Source organism: Nannospalax galili, unplaced genomic scaffold (genome assembly GCF_000622305.1).
Source record: "Nannospalax galili isolate Female #2095 unplaced genomic scaffold, S.galili_v1.0 scaffold290, whole genome shotgun sequence".
Lineage (NCBI taxonomy): Eukaryota > Metazoa > Chordata > Mammalia > Rodentia > Spalacidae > Nannospalax > Nannospalax galili.
In genome coordinates, this window is record NW_008331486.1 from 7,352,925 (window position 1) to 7,369,064 (window position 16,140).

The 16,140-nt window shown below is 50.4% G+C and overlaps 2 protein-coding genes across 4 annotated transcripts in view; one reads left to right on the forward strand and one right to left on the reverse strand.

The window, feature by feature from the left end:
• Positions 1 to 11,860, reverse strand: part of Usp20 (ubiquitin specific peptidase 20) — a 36,500-nt gene extending 24,640 nt beyond the window's left edge. For both annotated transcript variants that reach the window (XM_008825881.2, XM_008825878.2), the window contains exons 1-2: positions 11,775 to 11,860; positions 179 to 275 (exon numbers count right to left, since the gene is read on the reverse strand). In XM_008825881.2, the coding sequence (XP_008824103.1) occupies positions 179 to 259 (81 nt within the window). In that variant the 5' untranslated portion in view covers positions 260 to 275; positions 11,775 to 11,860. The remainder of the gene's footprint in view (positions 1 to 178; positions 276 to 11,774) is intronic.
• A 174-nt stretch (positions 11,861 to 12,034) lies between these two features.
• Positions 12,035 to 16,140, forward strand: part of CUNH9orf78 (chromosome unknown C9orf78 homolog) — an 8,873-nt gene continuing 4,767 nt past the window's right edge. The window contains exons 1-5 of one of the 2 annotated variants that reach the window (XM_008825897.3): positions 12,037 to 12,123; positions 12,393 to 12,548; positions 12,833 to 12,892; positions 14,537 to 14,588; positions 15,880 to 15,950. In XM_008825897.3, the coding sequence (XP_008824119.2) occupies positions 12,101 to 12,123; positions 12,393 to 12,548; positions 12,833 to 12,892; positions 14,537 to 14,588; positions 15,880 to 15,950 (362 nt within the window). In that variant the 5' untranslated portion in view covers positions 12,037 to 12,100. Of the gene's footprint in view, positions 12,124 to 12,392; positions 12,549 to 12,832; positions 12,893 to 14,536; positions 14,589 to 15,879; positions 15,951 to 16,140 lie in introns of both variants that reach the window. The other variant, XM_029560153.1, reaches the window with a different exon arrangement.

The window sequence follows — 16,140 nt, forward strand, 5'->3', positions numbered from 1 at the left end:
TATAATTAATGGCGGCAAGACCCAGCATCTGAAAGGAAGCTCCCAAGCAGACGCCAGTGGGGCCATTATCTACAAGGCTGATCGGAGATGGGGGGAGGGCAGTGCTGCTGTTTCAGAAAGTCTACACTCTAAGCACATGGCAGCCCTAGGGTGGCCCCAGGCCCTGAGGTCCCTTTACCTTAGATTTGAGCACCAAATCCTCTTTGGTCACCTCCCCTATAGAGTCCAGGTGAGGGCAGAAGTCTCTGGCATCTCCCATTCTGGCCTGGGCTCACCTGTAAGGGGGCACAGCAGTCCAGATTAGTGGCAGCCTCTGTTGGTGATAGGTGGGATGGACTAGAGGTCATAGGCTAGCTGGAGGCCCAACTCTGCCATGTGCCAGCTGGCAACCAGGAAGCTGCTTCACCTCCCTAGGTCTCCCTCCTCTTGTCCAAGAAGACTGACGCTTCCATTCGAGGTTGATGTGAGGATTCACATAGGTAAAGGAAGGGTGTCAGAGCCCGGCTGGCACAGGGCCTGACAGACAGCACACTAGGCAGTATGGGGTGGGAGGCTTAGACTTCCTGGTGGGGAGACACCAGAGACATTAGGGTCATGCCTATTACAGGAACTGCACACCACCCTACCCAGACCTGCGGATGCTGCTTCTGAAGGTCAAATCCACATCTGATCTACTCCACCAAGGGGACAGGCAGAGGAATGGCTGGCCTTTAGAAGGGCAGACACTGACTTTGGCCTTCTTTTGAGCAGGCAGTCGTCTTGATGCGCCTGAGGAAGGCTGTACAATCTCACTGGAGATCACGTACTGGTCACACACTAAAGGCAGCACAAAGTCTAAATGTCTCCAGGACCGTCCTCTGAGGACAAGGAGAGTGACCGAGCACTGCAGGCCACTCACCCAGAAGTGGAGTGTAAAAGCACTTGCCAAAGGTCAACAGCACTGTATCTGGGTGACAGATGTCAAGGGATGGAAAAAATATGGCTTTGTTGCTTTGGTTAAAGTGATACACACTCAAGAGAAAAGCAAACAGAAGATCTAAGAAGAGTACAGAGTAGCTGAGTCCCTAAGGCACGTGACACCCTCCTGGCTTTTATGCACCATTTCTTTCTCTCTAAATCAGAAAAAGCAAAAACAAAAAAGCTCTGAAGAATCAATACTTTCCCTGAGGGAGTTAACAGGCTGCGGTGAACAAGCAGCTCTGGGGGTGTGGTGGGTACTTGGTGCAGTGTGGGACCACACAGAATGGAACAGACATGCACGCACACAGAGCCTGTGGAGCTGGTGAATATGAGCCCAGTTAGGGCCACACTTCTGACCATCTGGGCTTAGTCTGGTCACAGGCCAGATAAGCTACTACTGGGCATGCTGGGGAAGGGCACACAGGACCTTCCTGGCATCTTTTTGCACAATCCTGGGAATCTGATCATTTCAAAAGGAGATGACAGGCAGGTGGTGGTACAGGTCTATTTGGGAGGTAGAGGCATGATAATCAGAAGTTCAAGGTCATCCTCTGCTACACAGAAAGTTGGAGGCCAGCCTTGGCTATATGAGACCTTGTCTCAAAATATCAAAATATAAGCTAGGCATGGTGGTGCCTGCAGTCGGCACCTTTAAAAGCTGGTACCTTTAATACCAGCAGTCAGGAGGCTGAGACAGGTGAACCTCTGTGAATTTGAGGCTAGCCTGGTCTACATAGCAAGTTCCAGGTCAGGCAGTGCTACATAGTAAGACTCTATCTCTAAGTAAAAAAAAAAAAAGAAAAAAGTAAACAATTAAAAATAAACAACTAGGGTCAGTCTTGGTGGCACATGCCTTGAATCCCTGCACGAGGCAGGTGGATCTCTGTGAGATCAAGGCCAGCCTGGTTTACATAGCAAGTTCTAGGCCAGCTGGGGCTACAGGGAGACCCTGTCTCAAAAAAACCCAAAACAACTGAACAACACCTCAGCAAATCCATCTAGGAATCTGGCCACTGATTAGTTGCAAGCTGCAAGGAAGGTTCAAACCAATCAAAGGTGTAAATGAGGCCAAGCGTCCTCAGTGACAGCCAGGGCTGCAGCCTCCAGATCCCAGCAGTGGACACAGGACTCCTTCTGGGTCCCCTCACCATGCCAGGCTGGCCCATACTTCCAGACAAAACAGGAGAGACTGTGTTGATGGTGCAAGCCACCAGACTCAGCCAGCAAAAGCCCTCCCTGCCTTCCTGGGCAGCGGTGACAACCCCAATGACACTGACCAGGAAATGGCTCCTTGTTCTCAGCTCTCACAAACGGGCATCCAGAGTGAGAGCTTCTAGCAAGTCAATGGGCCCCAGGCCCCACTCACTTGCAGTCTCTCTTTTAAATTTTTTAATTACTTAAAAAAAAAAAATTGTGTTGGGGGAATGGGTGTATGCGCAATGGCATGTGTAGAGGTCAGAGGTCAATATGTAGGTTCTCGCCTCAACCACATTGGTCCCCAGTGATGGGACTCACGTTGTCAGGCTTGGTGTTAAGCCAGCTCCCCTGGTCAGTACGTAAGGGATGAGGGTGGAGGGCGGGGCCTTCCTGAGTCAATGCTGCTCACAGGAAACCAGTATGTGCATTCTCTGCTTGACAGGGGCAGGCTGCAGACAGGGACTGACTGCTGAGGTGGTCTACAGTGGAGCCTCCAGCAAGGGGCCTGAGGGCGGGTGTGAGGGAGGAACCAACATTTAGTCCAGAACCTTTAAAGATCACTAAAGATCACTCTCAGTTGAAAGCATCCAGACAGCACACTGGGTGTCCAGAGGCCAAGTGCTCCTCAGGACAATGAAATACCCTGCTTCCAGGACACGCACAGAACTGGTAGATGGCCCCTCTGCTTCCTTGATGGGCCAGTCTCCCAGAAGTGGGAAGTTCAAAGAGGGAGGGGCAGTTAGAAGGTAACATTTAAAATGGCCAACAGAGTTCAAATGTGACAACAGAGTTCAAAGTTCTAAATTCCAAACCTTACTTGAAGCTAGGTTTTTCCATTGGTCCTGAGGCCGTGTGCCCATGTTGGCAATGGCCCTGGGCTATTTTTGGCAAGGGTGGGGCTTTTAGTGTCCCTGTCACATATGCCATCACTCAAGAGAGACGACTGGAGATGGGGGAGTCTGGTTATGACCTTGGGGCCCAGGACAGAACAACAGTAACAGGCCCATGTTTTTCTAAGTCTCGCTATGTAGCCCTGCTGGCCTCAAACTCATGATCCTCCTGCCCTAATCCTCTAAGTGCTGGGATAATAGATGAATAGATGAGCTCCACCCACACAGTGATTAAACACTTTTAATCCACAAGAGCAACTGGACTCAAGTTCCTGCAACTTCTAAGAGAAAAAGAAAGCTGCATCGGCACTTGCCCTACTATACACAGGAACAAAAGGTGGCAGGTAACTGAGGAATTTCCCAGGATCATGCACCCACCCAGTGGCCAGCTTCATAGGCAGTCAGTAGCAGACCTGTCCTACACAGCCCTGCCCCAAATCGAGGTGGCACTTTTCAGAGGACCGGACACAAGCAGCCTGGGCTTTATGGGTCACACCAGTGTTTGTAACAGTCTGATTGTTCTTCCCAGTCCTTCACTTCAAGGTTGACACACGGCTGTGCTGACTGCTTCTGGGTGCTGAGGAGCATGTGCTCCCAAATGGCAGCTGACGACCGTCTGTAACTTCAGTTCCAGGGATTCTGACGCCCTCTTCTGACCTCCATGGGCACTGTACTGCACAGGTGCACTTAAACACATGCAGACAAAACACTCATACACAGAAAATAAAAATAAATAATTTAAATAATAAAAGGGTACTGATAAAAAGGCAAAAATAGCCAGGGGTGATGGGGCACACCTTTAATCCCAGGACACAGGAGGCAGAGGCAGGCAGATCTCTATGAGTTCAAAGCCAGCAAACAAACAAAACAAACAAACAAAAAAAATATATATATGTATCAGCAAGAATAGTATATCTCAGAAAGAATAGTCAAGGTTAATCTGGATTTAGATTTATCCTAAGTAAATAATCAAGGACGCATTCAGACAACAGACATTCACTGTGGTGCTGATTATCAGGAAGACCACTGGCTGCAGGACAGCAGTACAAGCACATCCGTGCTTCAGAACCACGGCAGGGATGATCACACTGAACGGCCCTAGGCCTGAAATCAGATCTTAGTAAATGGAGAGACGCCATGTTCAGAGATCAGCAGACTCAATATTGTTACACTGATTCCTGAAAATTAGAGACTTAAAGCAATCTTAGCCAAAATGTAGGCAGTTTTTGTTTGTTTTACAGAAAATTGTCTCAAATACTGGGGCAGGTATGTAACCTGAGCTACTAGGGAGGTTGAGGCAGCAATACTACAAATTTAAGGCCTGCCTGAGTGCTGAGACTGTAGTGCAGTGGTAGAGAACTTGCCTGGCACGCTTGAGGCCCTAGACTCAATCCCCAGTATTGTAACAAGAGGGTCTTGCCTGGGTTACACAATAAGTTCAAGGCCAGCCTGGGTAACTTAGTGAGACCTGGTTTCAGAACAGTGACTTTGGGTCTGGGTCACACAGACTTCAGAGAGGCTCAGACTGTCTATTGACCTGCATGGCAGGAGTGCTCTCAAAAATGCTTTAGTGCTAAAATTTGTGTTACATTCTTTTAGAGCACTGCACCTGGCAGGGTCACAAGCCCTGAGGTGACACAGAATGGCTTCTTTTATCGGACTCCATGCTCAGGCTCTGCAAGAAAAGATACACTCTGGGTGAAGGTGGACACTCACTCACCAGGTGAGCAGGGCGTGGAAGTCCCCATTATCAGCTCTATCTGAGATTGGAGCTCACTGCCTGCTGCTTCTGACATCAAAGAAAAACATCAGGAAAGTGACCCCGAGGACCAGAACAAAACCTCAAACAGCTTCCCTTCCTGAGGGGGCCAGCTCTTCTGCCACACACCTCAGCTTCCTTGTGCCTGGAAGATTCCTTTTCTCAATAGAAGGCACAGAAGACAGGATAAATTAGACTGTGGAGCAATGAAATGCCACGAAGATCACTAGAGCTGGCAACTCTAGTTCAATCCCCTGAACCCACAGGCTGGAAGGAGAGAGAACCGACTCCAGCAAGATGTCCTGACCTCCACACTTGCATTGTGACACACACACATATACACACGAATTAAATAAATGTGAAAGCATTAAGAAAAAAAAAACAAACAGAGGCTGGCAAGATGGCTCAGTACTTAAGAACCCTTGCTGCTTGTCTATAAAGGTCGAGCGCAGTTCCAAGCACCCATGTCAAGTGGCTAATCATGACCTGTAACTCCAGCTCCAGGATATCTAATGCCCTCTGTGGTGTCTGAGAGCACCCACATACACATGCACAAACACACATAGACATAAATGGAAAATAAAAGGTGGTCGTGGCCAGGTGTGGTGATGCATGCCTTTAGTCCCAGCACTTGGGAGACAGAGGCAGGTGGATCTCTCTAAATTCAAAGCCAGCCTGGTCTACATAGTTGAGTTTTAGGTCAGCTAGGGCTATAGGGAGACCCTGTCTCAAAAAGACAAAGAAAAAAAAGTAGTGGTCATGATGGTACATGCATTTAAATCACAGCACTCAGGGGGCAGAGGCAGGCAGATCTCTGTGAGCTCTAGATCAGCCAGGGTTATATAGTAAGGCCCTGTCTCACAATAAATAAATTTAAAAATATATATTTATTATTTTATGTATATGAGTGTATTGCCTGCATGTATGTGAGTGCACCCGTGTCATGCAATGCCTCAGGGGTCAGAAGAGGGCTTCGATTCCCCTGGAACTAGAGTTAAGGACAGTTCGTAGCCACCATGTGGGTGCTGGGAATCGAACCTGGGTCCTCTGTAAGATCAGTCAGTGCTCTTAAACACTGAGCCATCTCTCCAGCCCCATAAATAAAAGTTTTAAAAAATTCTTTAAAACCTCTAAAAAAAGAGTAAGAACAGCTCTCTTCTCTTAAAACAAATACCACCGAACAGTTGGCAAACTTGAATATGGACTACATGTTGGTGAAGAGGTCTTTTTTTGTTTTTGAAGCCTGCAGACAATTTTATTAGCATTTAAAAGAAAAACAGGCTTTCTCAGTAGTTAAGAGCAGTTAAGAGCACTGGCTGCTCTTGCAGAGGACCTGGGTTCAGTTCCCAGCACCAACATGGCAGCTAACAACCATCTGTAACTCCAGTTCTAGGGACTCCAATACCCTCTTCTGGCCTCCACTGGCACTGCATGACACAGGTGCACTTCTGTACATGCAGGTAAAACACTCATACACATAAAGTAAATAAGGTGAGAAAAATGCCCCAAGAAAGCCATCTCAGCAGCTTCCCAGAGGAGGAGGAGAGAAGGCAGGCATGCCCCTTGAGTTAAGTCTACATGGAGGTCATCCATGTGGTGGCAAGTAGCTATACTGGGGGGCGGGGAGTAAGGAAGCCCAAAGTATCAGAAAAAGCACATTTAGGTTTTAGTATCATCAAAAAACAAAGTGGAAAAGTTGCACCTGTATAATCATGACTGGAGGTGTGGACAGACTCAAAGAACCTCATGGTAACATTATGGTGGCTTGCAGGGCCTTCCGGACAATAGCTTTTAAAAATGTAGTGCATTGCACAGCATAGGTGCACTTACATACATGCAAGCAATATATTCATAAAATAAAAATAAATTAAAAATAAATGTATTGTAGAGGTATGCATGTGCATGTGGAGGCCAGAGGTCAGGCAGGCCAGCCATCTTTTTTGAGACAGGGTCTCTCATTAACCTGGAGCTAATGGGTTCAGCTAGACTGGCTGGCCGTGAATCCCAGGGATCTTTGTATCTCCGCCTCCCCTGCACAGGGACCACAAGCACATACCACCACACCCAGCTTTTTAATACATGGGTTCTGGTGGTTGAACTCAGGTCCTCATGCTTATGAGGCACATTTTACTGACTGAGCCATGTCCCCAGAGCTGATACAATACTTACTATGTACTGAACTGTACCTCTCCATCCATAATCTGTATGTTGACCTCCTAGGCACCAGCACCATAGACTGTAAGGGTGTTCAGAGATAAGGACTTTAAAGGGCTAAGTTAAAATGTGGTCTGTGGAAGGCCTGCTGGGATTGATAGGCCTCTGGGAAGACAGCACAGACCCAGGGAAGTTCACACACAGCAAGGCCATGGTATACCACCAACCTACCAACATTAACCTCCAGATCCATGAGACCATGAGTTTCTGATGTTTAAGCTGCCCAGCCTGTGGTGCTGTCACTGTGCCTAGGGGAACGATTAGTTTCTGCAACAGTAAACCATTATCCAGCTGCAGATGACGACATCCTTATTTATTCTCAGATGATCTGATTCCCCTGAGATATTTGGGAGTGAAGGGCCAGAATGTCTGGGGTTATTCCTCCATGAGTCAGCAATAGTGACATTAGGAACGCAGACAAGGCAAGCACGGCAGAAAAGTGCCAGTAACTGGTAAAGTTACTGAGGGCAGGTGAGGGTTCACCATGCTGCACATGACTCTGGAGCTCATGTCTCCCTCCCTGGCAGGAGCAGTGGCTTCTCCTTCCACAGAGAAGCAAAGCCACTTGCCTGAGGTCACAGTGAGAAAAGGACAAGGCTGGAAGGGAGTGGGTCGTGTGTGTCCCATAGGCACCTAAGAAAGGCAGAAAGAGAAGGTGGGTCCATTAAAGTACAAGCAGTCAGGTGCAGGACCATGAGAGCAGTCAGTCCCACTGTGCAGTGGCCGCAGGGACGCCTCAGCCTACCTCTACCCCAGCCTATCCCGACGTCTTGCAGCAGGAGCGTACCAGAGAGGGGTAAAGAGTCTGCCTTTCCTGTGTGTTGGGGGGTGGTGGTCCCTCAGGGGCCAGCTGGGAGCAGAGCCCAGGAACAGCAGTGCAGCTGACGCATTTGCAGAACCCCTCCCCCAACCCCCTGGGTCTGGTAATGCTCCTCTGCCTCCTAGGGAAAGGCTGGTTCCTTAGGATCCAAAGCTGGCACAGCTGAGCCTCCACCCTCTCAGGCTACCCACAGCCGCCACTCACTGATCCTGTTAGCTGACCGCAACCCTTTCCAGGGATGCCACAGCTTTGCTAGTCCCTTGCTGTTCCCCTCAGGACAGGTGCATCTTCTTCCTTCACTCTCCCCCGAAATCCCACACACTGTGTGCCTCCCCAGCCCAGGCTTCCCTAAGTCTCCCACCCTTTGTCAAGTGGAGCCCTCAGGCATCCCCAGCACTGTCAGTCCTCACCTCCCCATCATTCACAGAGCAGTTTCAAGCTCAGGACAGTACAGCATCTCACAACCCAAGGAATGGAACAGCCTTCTGCTTGTGGCCCCAAAAGTCAATAAAGAGAGGGCATAGGTTTAAGGCTCTCCCTGTGTAGCCCTGGCTGGCCTCGAACTCACAGAGATCTGCCTGCCTCTGCCTCCCAAGCGCTGGATGAAAGGTATGCGCCACCACGCCTGACAAGGCTGGCAGTCTTATGGGGGTTATTATTGGACTAGAGACTGTGACCAGCCCAGGTGACAAGAAGCCTCAAGTCCTGGGCTAAAATATGGAGGTACACACAGAAGAGTGGGAACCTTACTCGAGCTCAGAGTTCAAGACCAACCTGGGCAATATAGCAAGCCCTCTGACTCAAAAAACAAAAAGGTTGGACGCATGGTACTCACAAGTGCCATCCCAGCAATTGTGAAGTAGAGGTTCAAGTCATCCTCAATTACATATGGAGTTTGAGGCCAGCTTGGGCTACATAAGACCCTGTCTTACACTTACACACACACACACACACGCACGCACGCATGCACACCCCAAGTTCAGACCTAGAAACCTCAGCAGTGACTGCGCTGAACTACCACAGGAGATGCAAACTAAAAGCCAGGTGATCCCAGGCTCCGGAAGTCAGACCCTCTCTGGCTGGTGGGATCTGCATCCTGCTTCTATCATGAAATCTTGGGATTCTAGGGGATTTAGAATTCTTTTTCTTTCTGCCCCAGAAAGCAAACCTCCATGTCAGGCAAGCTCTTTACCACAGAGCTAAGTCCCAGCCCTCACCATCTTCTTCAGGAAAGCCTCGATTTTATACAATGTTTGGCAATTGGTTGACCAAGCTCACATAAAATTGTTTTATTCTCTCTCTCTCAGTCCAGAATAGTGGCTCATGCCTATGAGCCCAGCACTTGGGAGGCCAAGGCAGGAGGATCAGGATCCTGTGTAAGGCCAACTTTGGCTACCTGGCAAAGTCTAGGTTGCTCTGGAAGACATGAACCCAGGCTAAAAACAAAAAACACAGAAGAAAATAACTCAAGAGAATCTCTAGTTGTTTCAGTCCTTCACAGCCAACAGAAACTGGGGCCGGCAAGGCACTCAGCTGGTAAGTGCTTGCCACAAAGCCTGAGTGCAATTCCCAGAACTCATGTAAACATGGAAAGAACTGACTCCATGAAACTGTCCACTTCACATGTGTGTGATGGCATGAACACATACAACCCACGCCTTATGCACATACAATAAAAATAAGCTGAATTTCCTGAAATTTCTACATATTGACCTGTTTCTGCTCTCTGCAGCCAAAGAGAATTGCCATCTTTTAAAATTACAAAATCTCCTGCCAGGTGTGGTGGCGCACACCATTAATGCCAGCACTCGGGAGGTGGAGGCAGAGGCAGGCAGATCTCTGTGAGTTCAAGGCCAGCCTGGTCTACATAGTGAGTTCCAGGACAGCTGGGGCTACAGGGAGATCCTGTCTCAAAGACCAAAAAATAAATAACTTAAAAAAATAAAATTACAAAATATTTATTAAACTCTCAACTTATGAAAGATGGAACTCAACTCTTGGCCCCTGTTTACTAACTTCCTAGCCTATTCAATTCAAGAATTGTCACTTTTTTGATGTGTTAAGATCACGTGTAGCCCAGGCTAGCCTCAGACTATGCAGCTGTAGAGAACCCTGACCTTCCGACTCTCATGCTTCTACCTCCCTAGTAATGGAATTACAGGCATGAGGCAATGTTGGAAATTAAAACCCAGGGCCTCATGAAAACTAGGCAAAACTCTACCAACTAGCCACATCTCCAGCCCCCCCATCCCCCCAACAAGCATTTTTTGAATGACTATGATGACCAGGCTGTGCACTATCACTTTGCTGACTTGAAAAGCTACCCAGACACAGATAGCCCCATGAGCACTCCACTTGGCGCCACAAAAGAGCCAGCACCCACTCCAACTCCCAAGTCAAACTAAAGCATTAGACTCATATTTGAACTAGAAAAACCAGAAACAAAACCCTGTCTCATCCTCAAAAAGGCTCAAAAGAACTCGGGAGGGGCTGCAGTCCCTCTACCCAGCCATGTCAGATTCCCAGCTGCCACTGCAAAAGCTTTACTTTTGCTAGGTAAGAATCAATTCCACCTCCACACCCCAGAGAGTGGGTATCACCTGGTGCTCTAGGTTCAAAGAGGGTGGGCAAGGGGCATCTCTCTCCAGAAATGCCTCCTGACCTTCGGACGCTTTCCTTGGTGGTGTCCAGTATCCCTGGGGGCTGTGGGGATGGTCCCAGAAATTAAAGGGCCACCTCTGAGCCTAGGAAAGTTGTAAATTTAAGCCCCTGGGTTTATGTAACAGTTCCCAAGGAGCCTTGCACTCAGAGCTATCCATCCAGTGCCATACACATCTGAGTGTGGCTGAACCAGTCCCCAGAGGGGGCAAGACTTTGAGACTATGCCAAAACCAAAAGGCTGCTTCAAGAAGTCCTGAGTCCATTATTTGTCCCAGTCCAAAGACGACAGTCTCAAACGAAAACTGTTCCGGAGAAAAGGAGTAACAGACATGCCCCCTCCCAGTTGTAGGAAAGTCTTCCAGAAAAAAAAAAAAAAAGGTTCCAGCAGCCCCTCCCCCAGCCCAGAAGCTGGAAACGTCAGCAGCTGCAGCAGCAAGGACCCACAAAGGGTAGACCGTGCCAGGGAAGGTGCAAACCCCATGGTGGGGCGAACTCTGCCCCCACCCCAGCTCCACCTCCCGGCCGTGGAACTTGGCTGAGCTGCGGCACCTTCAGAGTTCTGAAAGGAGACACTACTGCATCTTCTTCGTGGGATTAGCTGGGAGAATTCATGGAGAGAACGCTTAGCCCAGGGCCTGACACACACACAGTGGAGTTAGGTTCGAAGCGCCTGGCTCCAGAGGAAAGCATCAGCCTCCACTGAGAAGCAAACAAATAAATTAGGAGTCCCTAAAAGTCCCAACCGAGCCACTGTGCACACAATGACGAGGGCTTTTAACATTCACTGCCCTGGCAGCATCCCCGAGGTGGAAGGTGCGGAGGGCGGGGCCGCGGTCCTCCAGGCCGAGGCGTGCAAGGAGGCACCTGGAGGGGCATCCCCCGACCTCGCACCCTCCGAGCAGAGCCGAGGGCTGCAGGCCCCGCCCGGTGCGGGCGCGCGCCTGGGCCCGAATTCACCCCGCCAAGAGGCGCTAGGCTTTTGAGTCTAAGGGAAATAAATAGATGCACGTCGGGACCCCGGAGCCCGAGTGGCCCCGCGCCGACTTTCCGAGATGAGGCCTGCGGCCGAGAAGACAGGGCCGCCGAGGGCTCGGGGCGGGCGCAGGGGCCGGCCGAGGTCCGGGGAGAGGGCCGGCGACCCATGCGCCGCTGCCCTGGTCCCGTTGGTCGGCGGCCCCGCACAGTCACGCCTCGCCCTCCCGCTGCGGCCCTTGGCTCTCCCCGAAGGCCTGGCCCCCAGCCCTTCAAGCAGCCGGCGGCAGCCAGAACTCACCTGCCGTCGCCACCGCGCCGCCGCCTGTCAGTCAAGCTCGTCCTCCGCCGCTCTGCGCAGGGTCTTGGGGCCTCACCGGCCTCGCCCCACCTCCTTTCCTCCAGCCGTCCAATCCGGAGAGGGCGACACCAGGCGGTGGGCGCGGCCACAGGGCGGTGCGTATCAGGTGGCGGGATGATACGTGATGGGGGCGTAGCCATGCGAGTGTTGGGAGCCCGTGCTGGCGGGCGTGCTGGGGGTTTGGGGGCGTGGCTCTGAGGCCGTGCGTGCCCGTGCGTAGCGGGGGATGGGGGACGTGGCCGCGCCGCTGGCGCGTCGTCGATGGCATGGTCCTGCTCGGAGCTTGCTGGTGCGTGACGGGAGTATAGGACGCTTATACGCGCTGCTGGAGCGCGACCGTGCGTGCTGGAGGCGTGGCAATGAGGGCGGTGCGTAGTGGGGGATATGGGGGCGTGGCTGTACGGGATGGGGCGTGGCTATGAGGGCGGTGCGTGCGGAGGTATGGGTGTGGCTATGGGGCGTGCGTGATTGGGCGTGGCCATGCGGGGGGCGGGCAGGGCCGGGCCAGGCGGGTCGAGCGAATCCGGCGCTCTGACAACTGTGTTACGCGCCGGAAAGGGAAGGAGGTTCTCTGCCCTGCGCAGCCGGGTGTGAAGCAGAGCGACTCCTGGACCGCAGGGCTGACACCGCTATGCGGGTCACCGGGAAGACCTTTCGCCGGCGCCGGGCTGACTCGGAGTCTGAGGAGGATGAGCAGGATTCGGAGGAGGTTCGGTGAGTGTGGGCCGGTGTTACCACAGGCCAGAAAGTGAGAGGCTTGGGGGGTGCTGACCACCGGCCGGGCGCCTCGCTGACACCATTAACGGGGAGCCGGGGTTGCCCTTTCTTCGGCGAGGACACGGGGGCTCCTGCGAGCAAGGCCGCCGTCCCCTGGCTGTGCAACGGGGCGAGGTGTCCCGGGGTCGCACGGACCAGAGTGCGGTACGGTTGGGTCGGAACCGTGCGACTGCGGAGGATCTCAGTCTGTGCCATTCATTGCCTGTTAATTATTTTTCCAGGTTAAAGCTGGAAGAAACCCGAGAGGTGCAGAACTTGAGGAAGAGGCCAAACGGGGTGAGGTGGGTACCACGGGGATGGGGGCGGCGTCAATGATGACAGACTCGTCCCAGCTAGGGGCACAGTCCCAAACCCCTCCCCAAAGAGAGGACGAGTGTCCTATACAAGTGTTTAACCAGGACTTGTCCTGAGCCTGGTGGTCTTGGGGTCTGCTCCAGGTCACTAACTCGTGTGTTTTTTAAAAAATCTTATTTATTTTTATTTTATGTGTTTGAGTGTATTGCCTGCATGTTGTGTAAGTGCACCCGTGTCGTGCAATACCCACGGAAGTCAGAGAGCATCGGGTTCCCTTAGAACTGGAGTTACAGATAGTTGTTACTCTCCCTGTGGGTGCTGGAATTGAACTCAGATCCTCTGCAAGAACCGGCAGTGCTCTTAACCACTGAGCCGCCTCTCTAGTCCCCTAACTCATTTGCATCAATGAATTGTGACAGTTAACATGTTGACTGCTAAGAGTTTGGATATCTTACAGAAATATAATCCAGAAATAAACAGTAAGCTAATGTGGTGATGCATGCCTGTAATCCTAGCACTGAGGAGGTAGAAGCAAGGGGATCAGTGAGTTTGAGGCCATCTTAAGTTACATAGGAAAACCTTATCTCAAAAAAAAAACAAACAAACCCAGAGAATAAATGAGACTCTTTCCATTGCAGAGGCAATCATTGTTAGCATTACTGTTCTTCCCCCCTTTTTTTTTAAAGACTATAATCAACCTTTTTTTTTTTTTTTGTCTTTTTGAGACAGGGTCTCCCTGTAGCCCCAGCTGGCCTGGAACTCATTATGTAGATCTACTTGCTTGTGCCTCCTGAGTGCTGGTATTAAAGGTGTCTGCCACCACACCCAGCCTTTTTTAAATTTTTTTGTCTTTTTGTGTTAACTAATTTATATATACATTTATTCCCTGCTTTTAAGAATTAACCCATTATGATATTGGGCATTTGACCATATTGTGTTTTCCAGAAAACCTTTTTAGTGACTACATAGTATTGTACCAAGCGTAAGTAGTATAATTTTTTAACGGATCTTCAGGCTGGGCATGGTTGTTCACACCTATAATTCCAGACTTGAGAAACTGAAACAGGAGGATTGCCATGCATTTGAGGCCAGCCTGGGCTACACAGTGAATTTCAGACCAGCCTGAGGTACAGACAAAAACCCTGTCTCAACAGCAACAACGAACACCAGAGCTGGTGGCAGAAGGCTATAATCGCAGCTACTCGGGAGGCTAAACTACACGTTTAAGGCCTGCATGGGCCATACAGAGTTCAAATCAGCCTGGGCAACTTAACAAGGCCCTGCTTCAGAAAGCAAAAAGGACTGTTGCCATATTGGGCAGTGGTAGTATGCTTGCCTAGCATGTGTGAGGCCCTGGCTTTATTGCCTCTGTAGGTCATTTTGTAAACTTCTACCACTCCCTGACATTTATCTTCTATGGTACTTCCTTAACTGGCAAAATCTTACATTGGGATATCTAGGCCAAGATGATATCAAATGGCTAAGCCTCGCCCTCCTGTCCACCGTGCTCAGCATGGTGTAGGTTCTATGGCTCTTTCCTGTCCGTCTTCAGTGGAGCCCACCCTTCCATGTTGCAGCCTACACACTTCTGGTTTTCCTCTGTCATTTCTCTTCATTTATGTTTTGCTCAGTGCTGCTGCGCTGCTGGTGGGAGAGAAAGTACAAGAGGAGACTACGCTAGTGGTGAGTGTCGGGTCCTCCCTGTGGCTGCTCTTCTGTGTGTGAGTTTATATATATATATGTATTTTATACAGGATCTCTCTGTCGCCCTAGCTGGCCTGGGACTTGTTACATAGACCAGGCTAGCTTCCAACTCACAGAGATGTGCTGCTTCTCCCTTTCCAGTGCTGGGATCAAAGGCATGAACCATCACACCCAATTCTGTGATCATGTTTCATGAAGATAAACTCACAGGCCTGGAGAATGGCCCAGTCAGTGGAGTGCTTGAAATGCAGGCACAAGGACCTGAATTTGGATCCCTGGCACTGATGTAAAAACCTGGGAGTGGTGGCATATGCTGGGAAGGCAGAGACAGGACATCTGGCTGAATCAGCAAGCTCCTGCTTAGTTAGAGACCCTGTCTCAAATGCAAGACAAAGGGCTGTGGGTAAAGAGTTTGCTGCTCAAGCATGAGAACCTGAGTCCAGACCCCCAGCACCCACATAAAAGCCACAGTGATGGCACACATGTATAACCCCAGCCCTGGGAGCGGGTGGTGCGTGAACACAGGTGGATCTCTGGAATAGAGTGGCCAGCCAGTCCATCAAAATCAGTGAGCCCTTGGGTCATTGAAAGACCCCATCTCAGAATTAAGGTGGAGGGGGCTGGAAAGATGGCTCAGCAGTTAAGAACACTTGCTGTTCTTGGGAGCTTGTATCTAATCCTTAAAAGATTTTAGGGTTCCTTCTTCAAAAGGGGGAATGTTGGCGTAGCCACAAGCCCCATTAAAATAAATAGCCGGGCGAGGTGGCGCACGCCTGTAGTCTCAGCACTTGGGAGGCAGAGGCAGGCGATCTCTCTGAGTTCAAGGCCAGCCTGGTCTACATAGTGAGTTCCAGGACAGCTGGGGCTACAGGGAGACCCTGTCTCAAAAAGACAAAATAAATAAACAAAATAAAAATAAATAAGAAGAAGGGGGGAAAAAAGAACACTTGCTGTTCCTGCAAAAGACTCAGGTTTGATTCCCAGCACCCATATTGGGCAGCTCAGCCCCCTGTATTTCCAATTCCAGGGTCTATGATGTCCCCTTCCAGTCTCAGGCACCTGCATACACATGTACATATATAGACTCAGCCCCCCCCCACACACACATATAAAATGTAAAGGTGGAGAAGGGTTGAGGAAGACACCCAGTGTTGACTCCTGACCTCCACACTCACTTACACATGTGCGCATGCACCTGCACACACGGAGATAATCACAACAACTGCTGCTGTTCTAGATGCGTCCTCTAAGCTGTGTTTGCTTTTTGCAGGATGATCCCTTTCAAATGAAGACGGGTGGCATGGTGGACATGAAGAAGCTGAAGGAAAGGGGCAAAGATAAGTAAGTGGAGAGCGCATACACACACACACACGCACACATGAACTTAAATATTACAGAAGTCTTCAGTCATTCCCTGAGCATTAGCAGAGGCCCCCAGTTGCTTGCACAGGTCTCTAGGGTTTCTTTTATTTCCACCCCATGCCATGTCATGTTTTTTCCCAGCCATTAGCAGGATAGTGGTCTTCCTGCT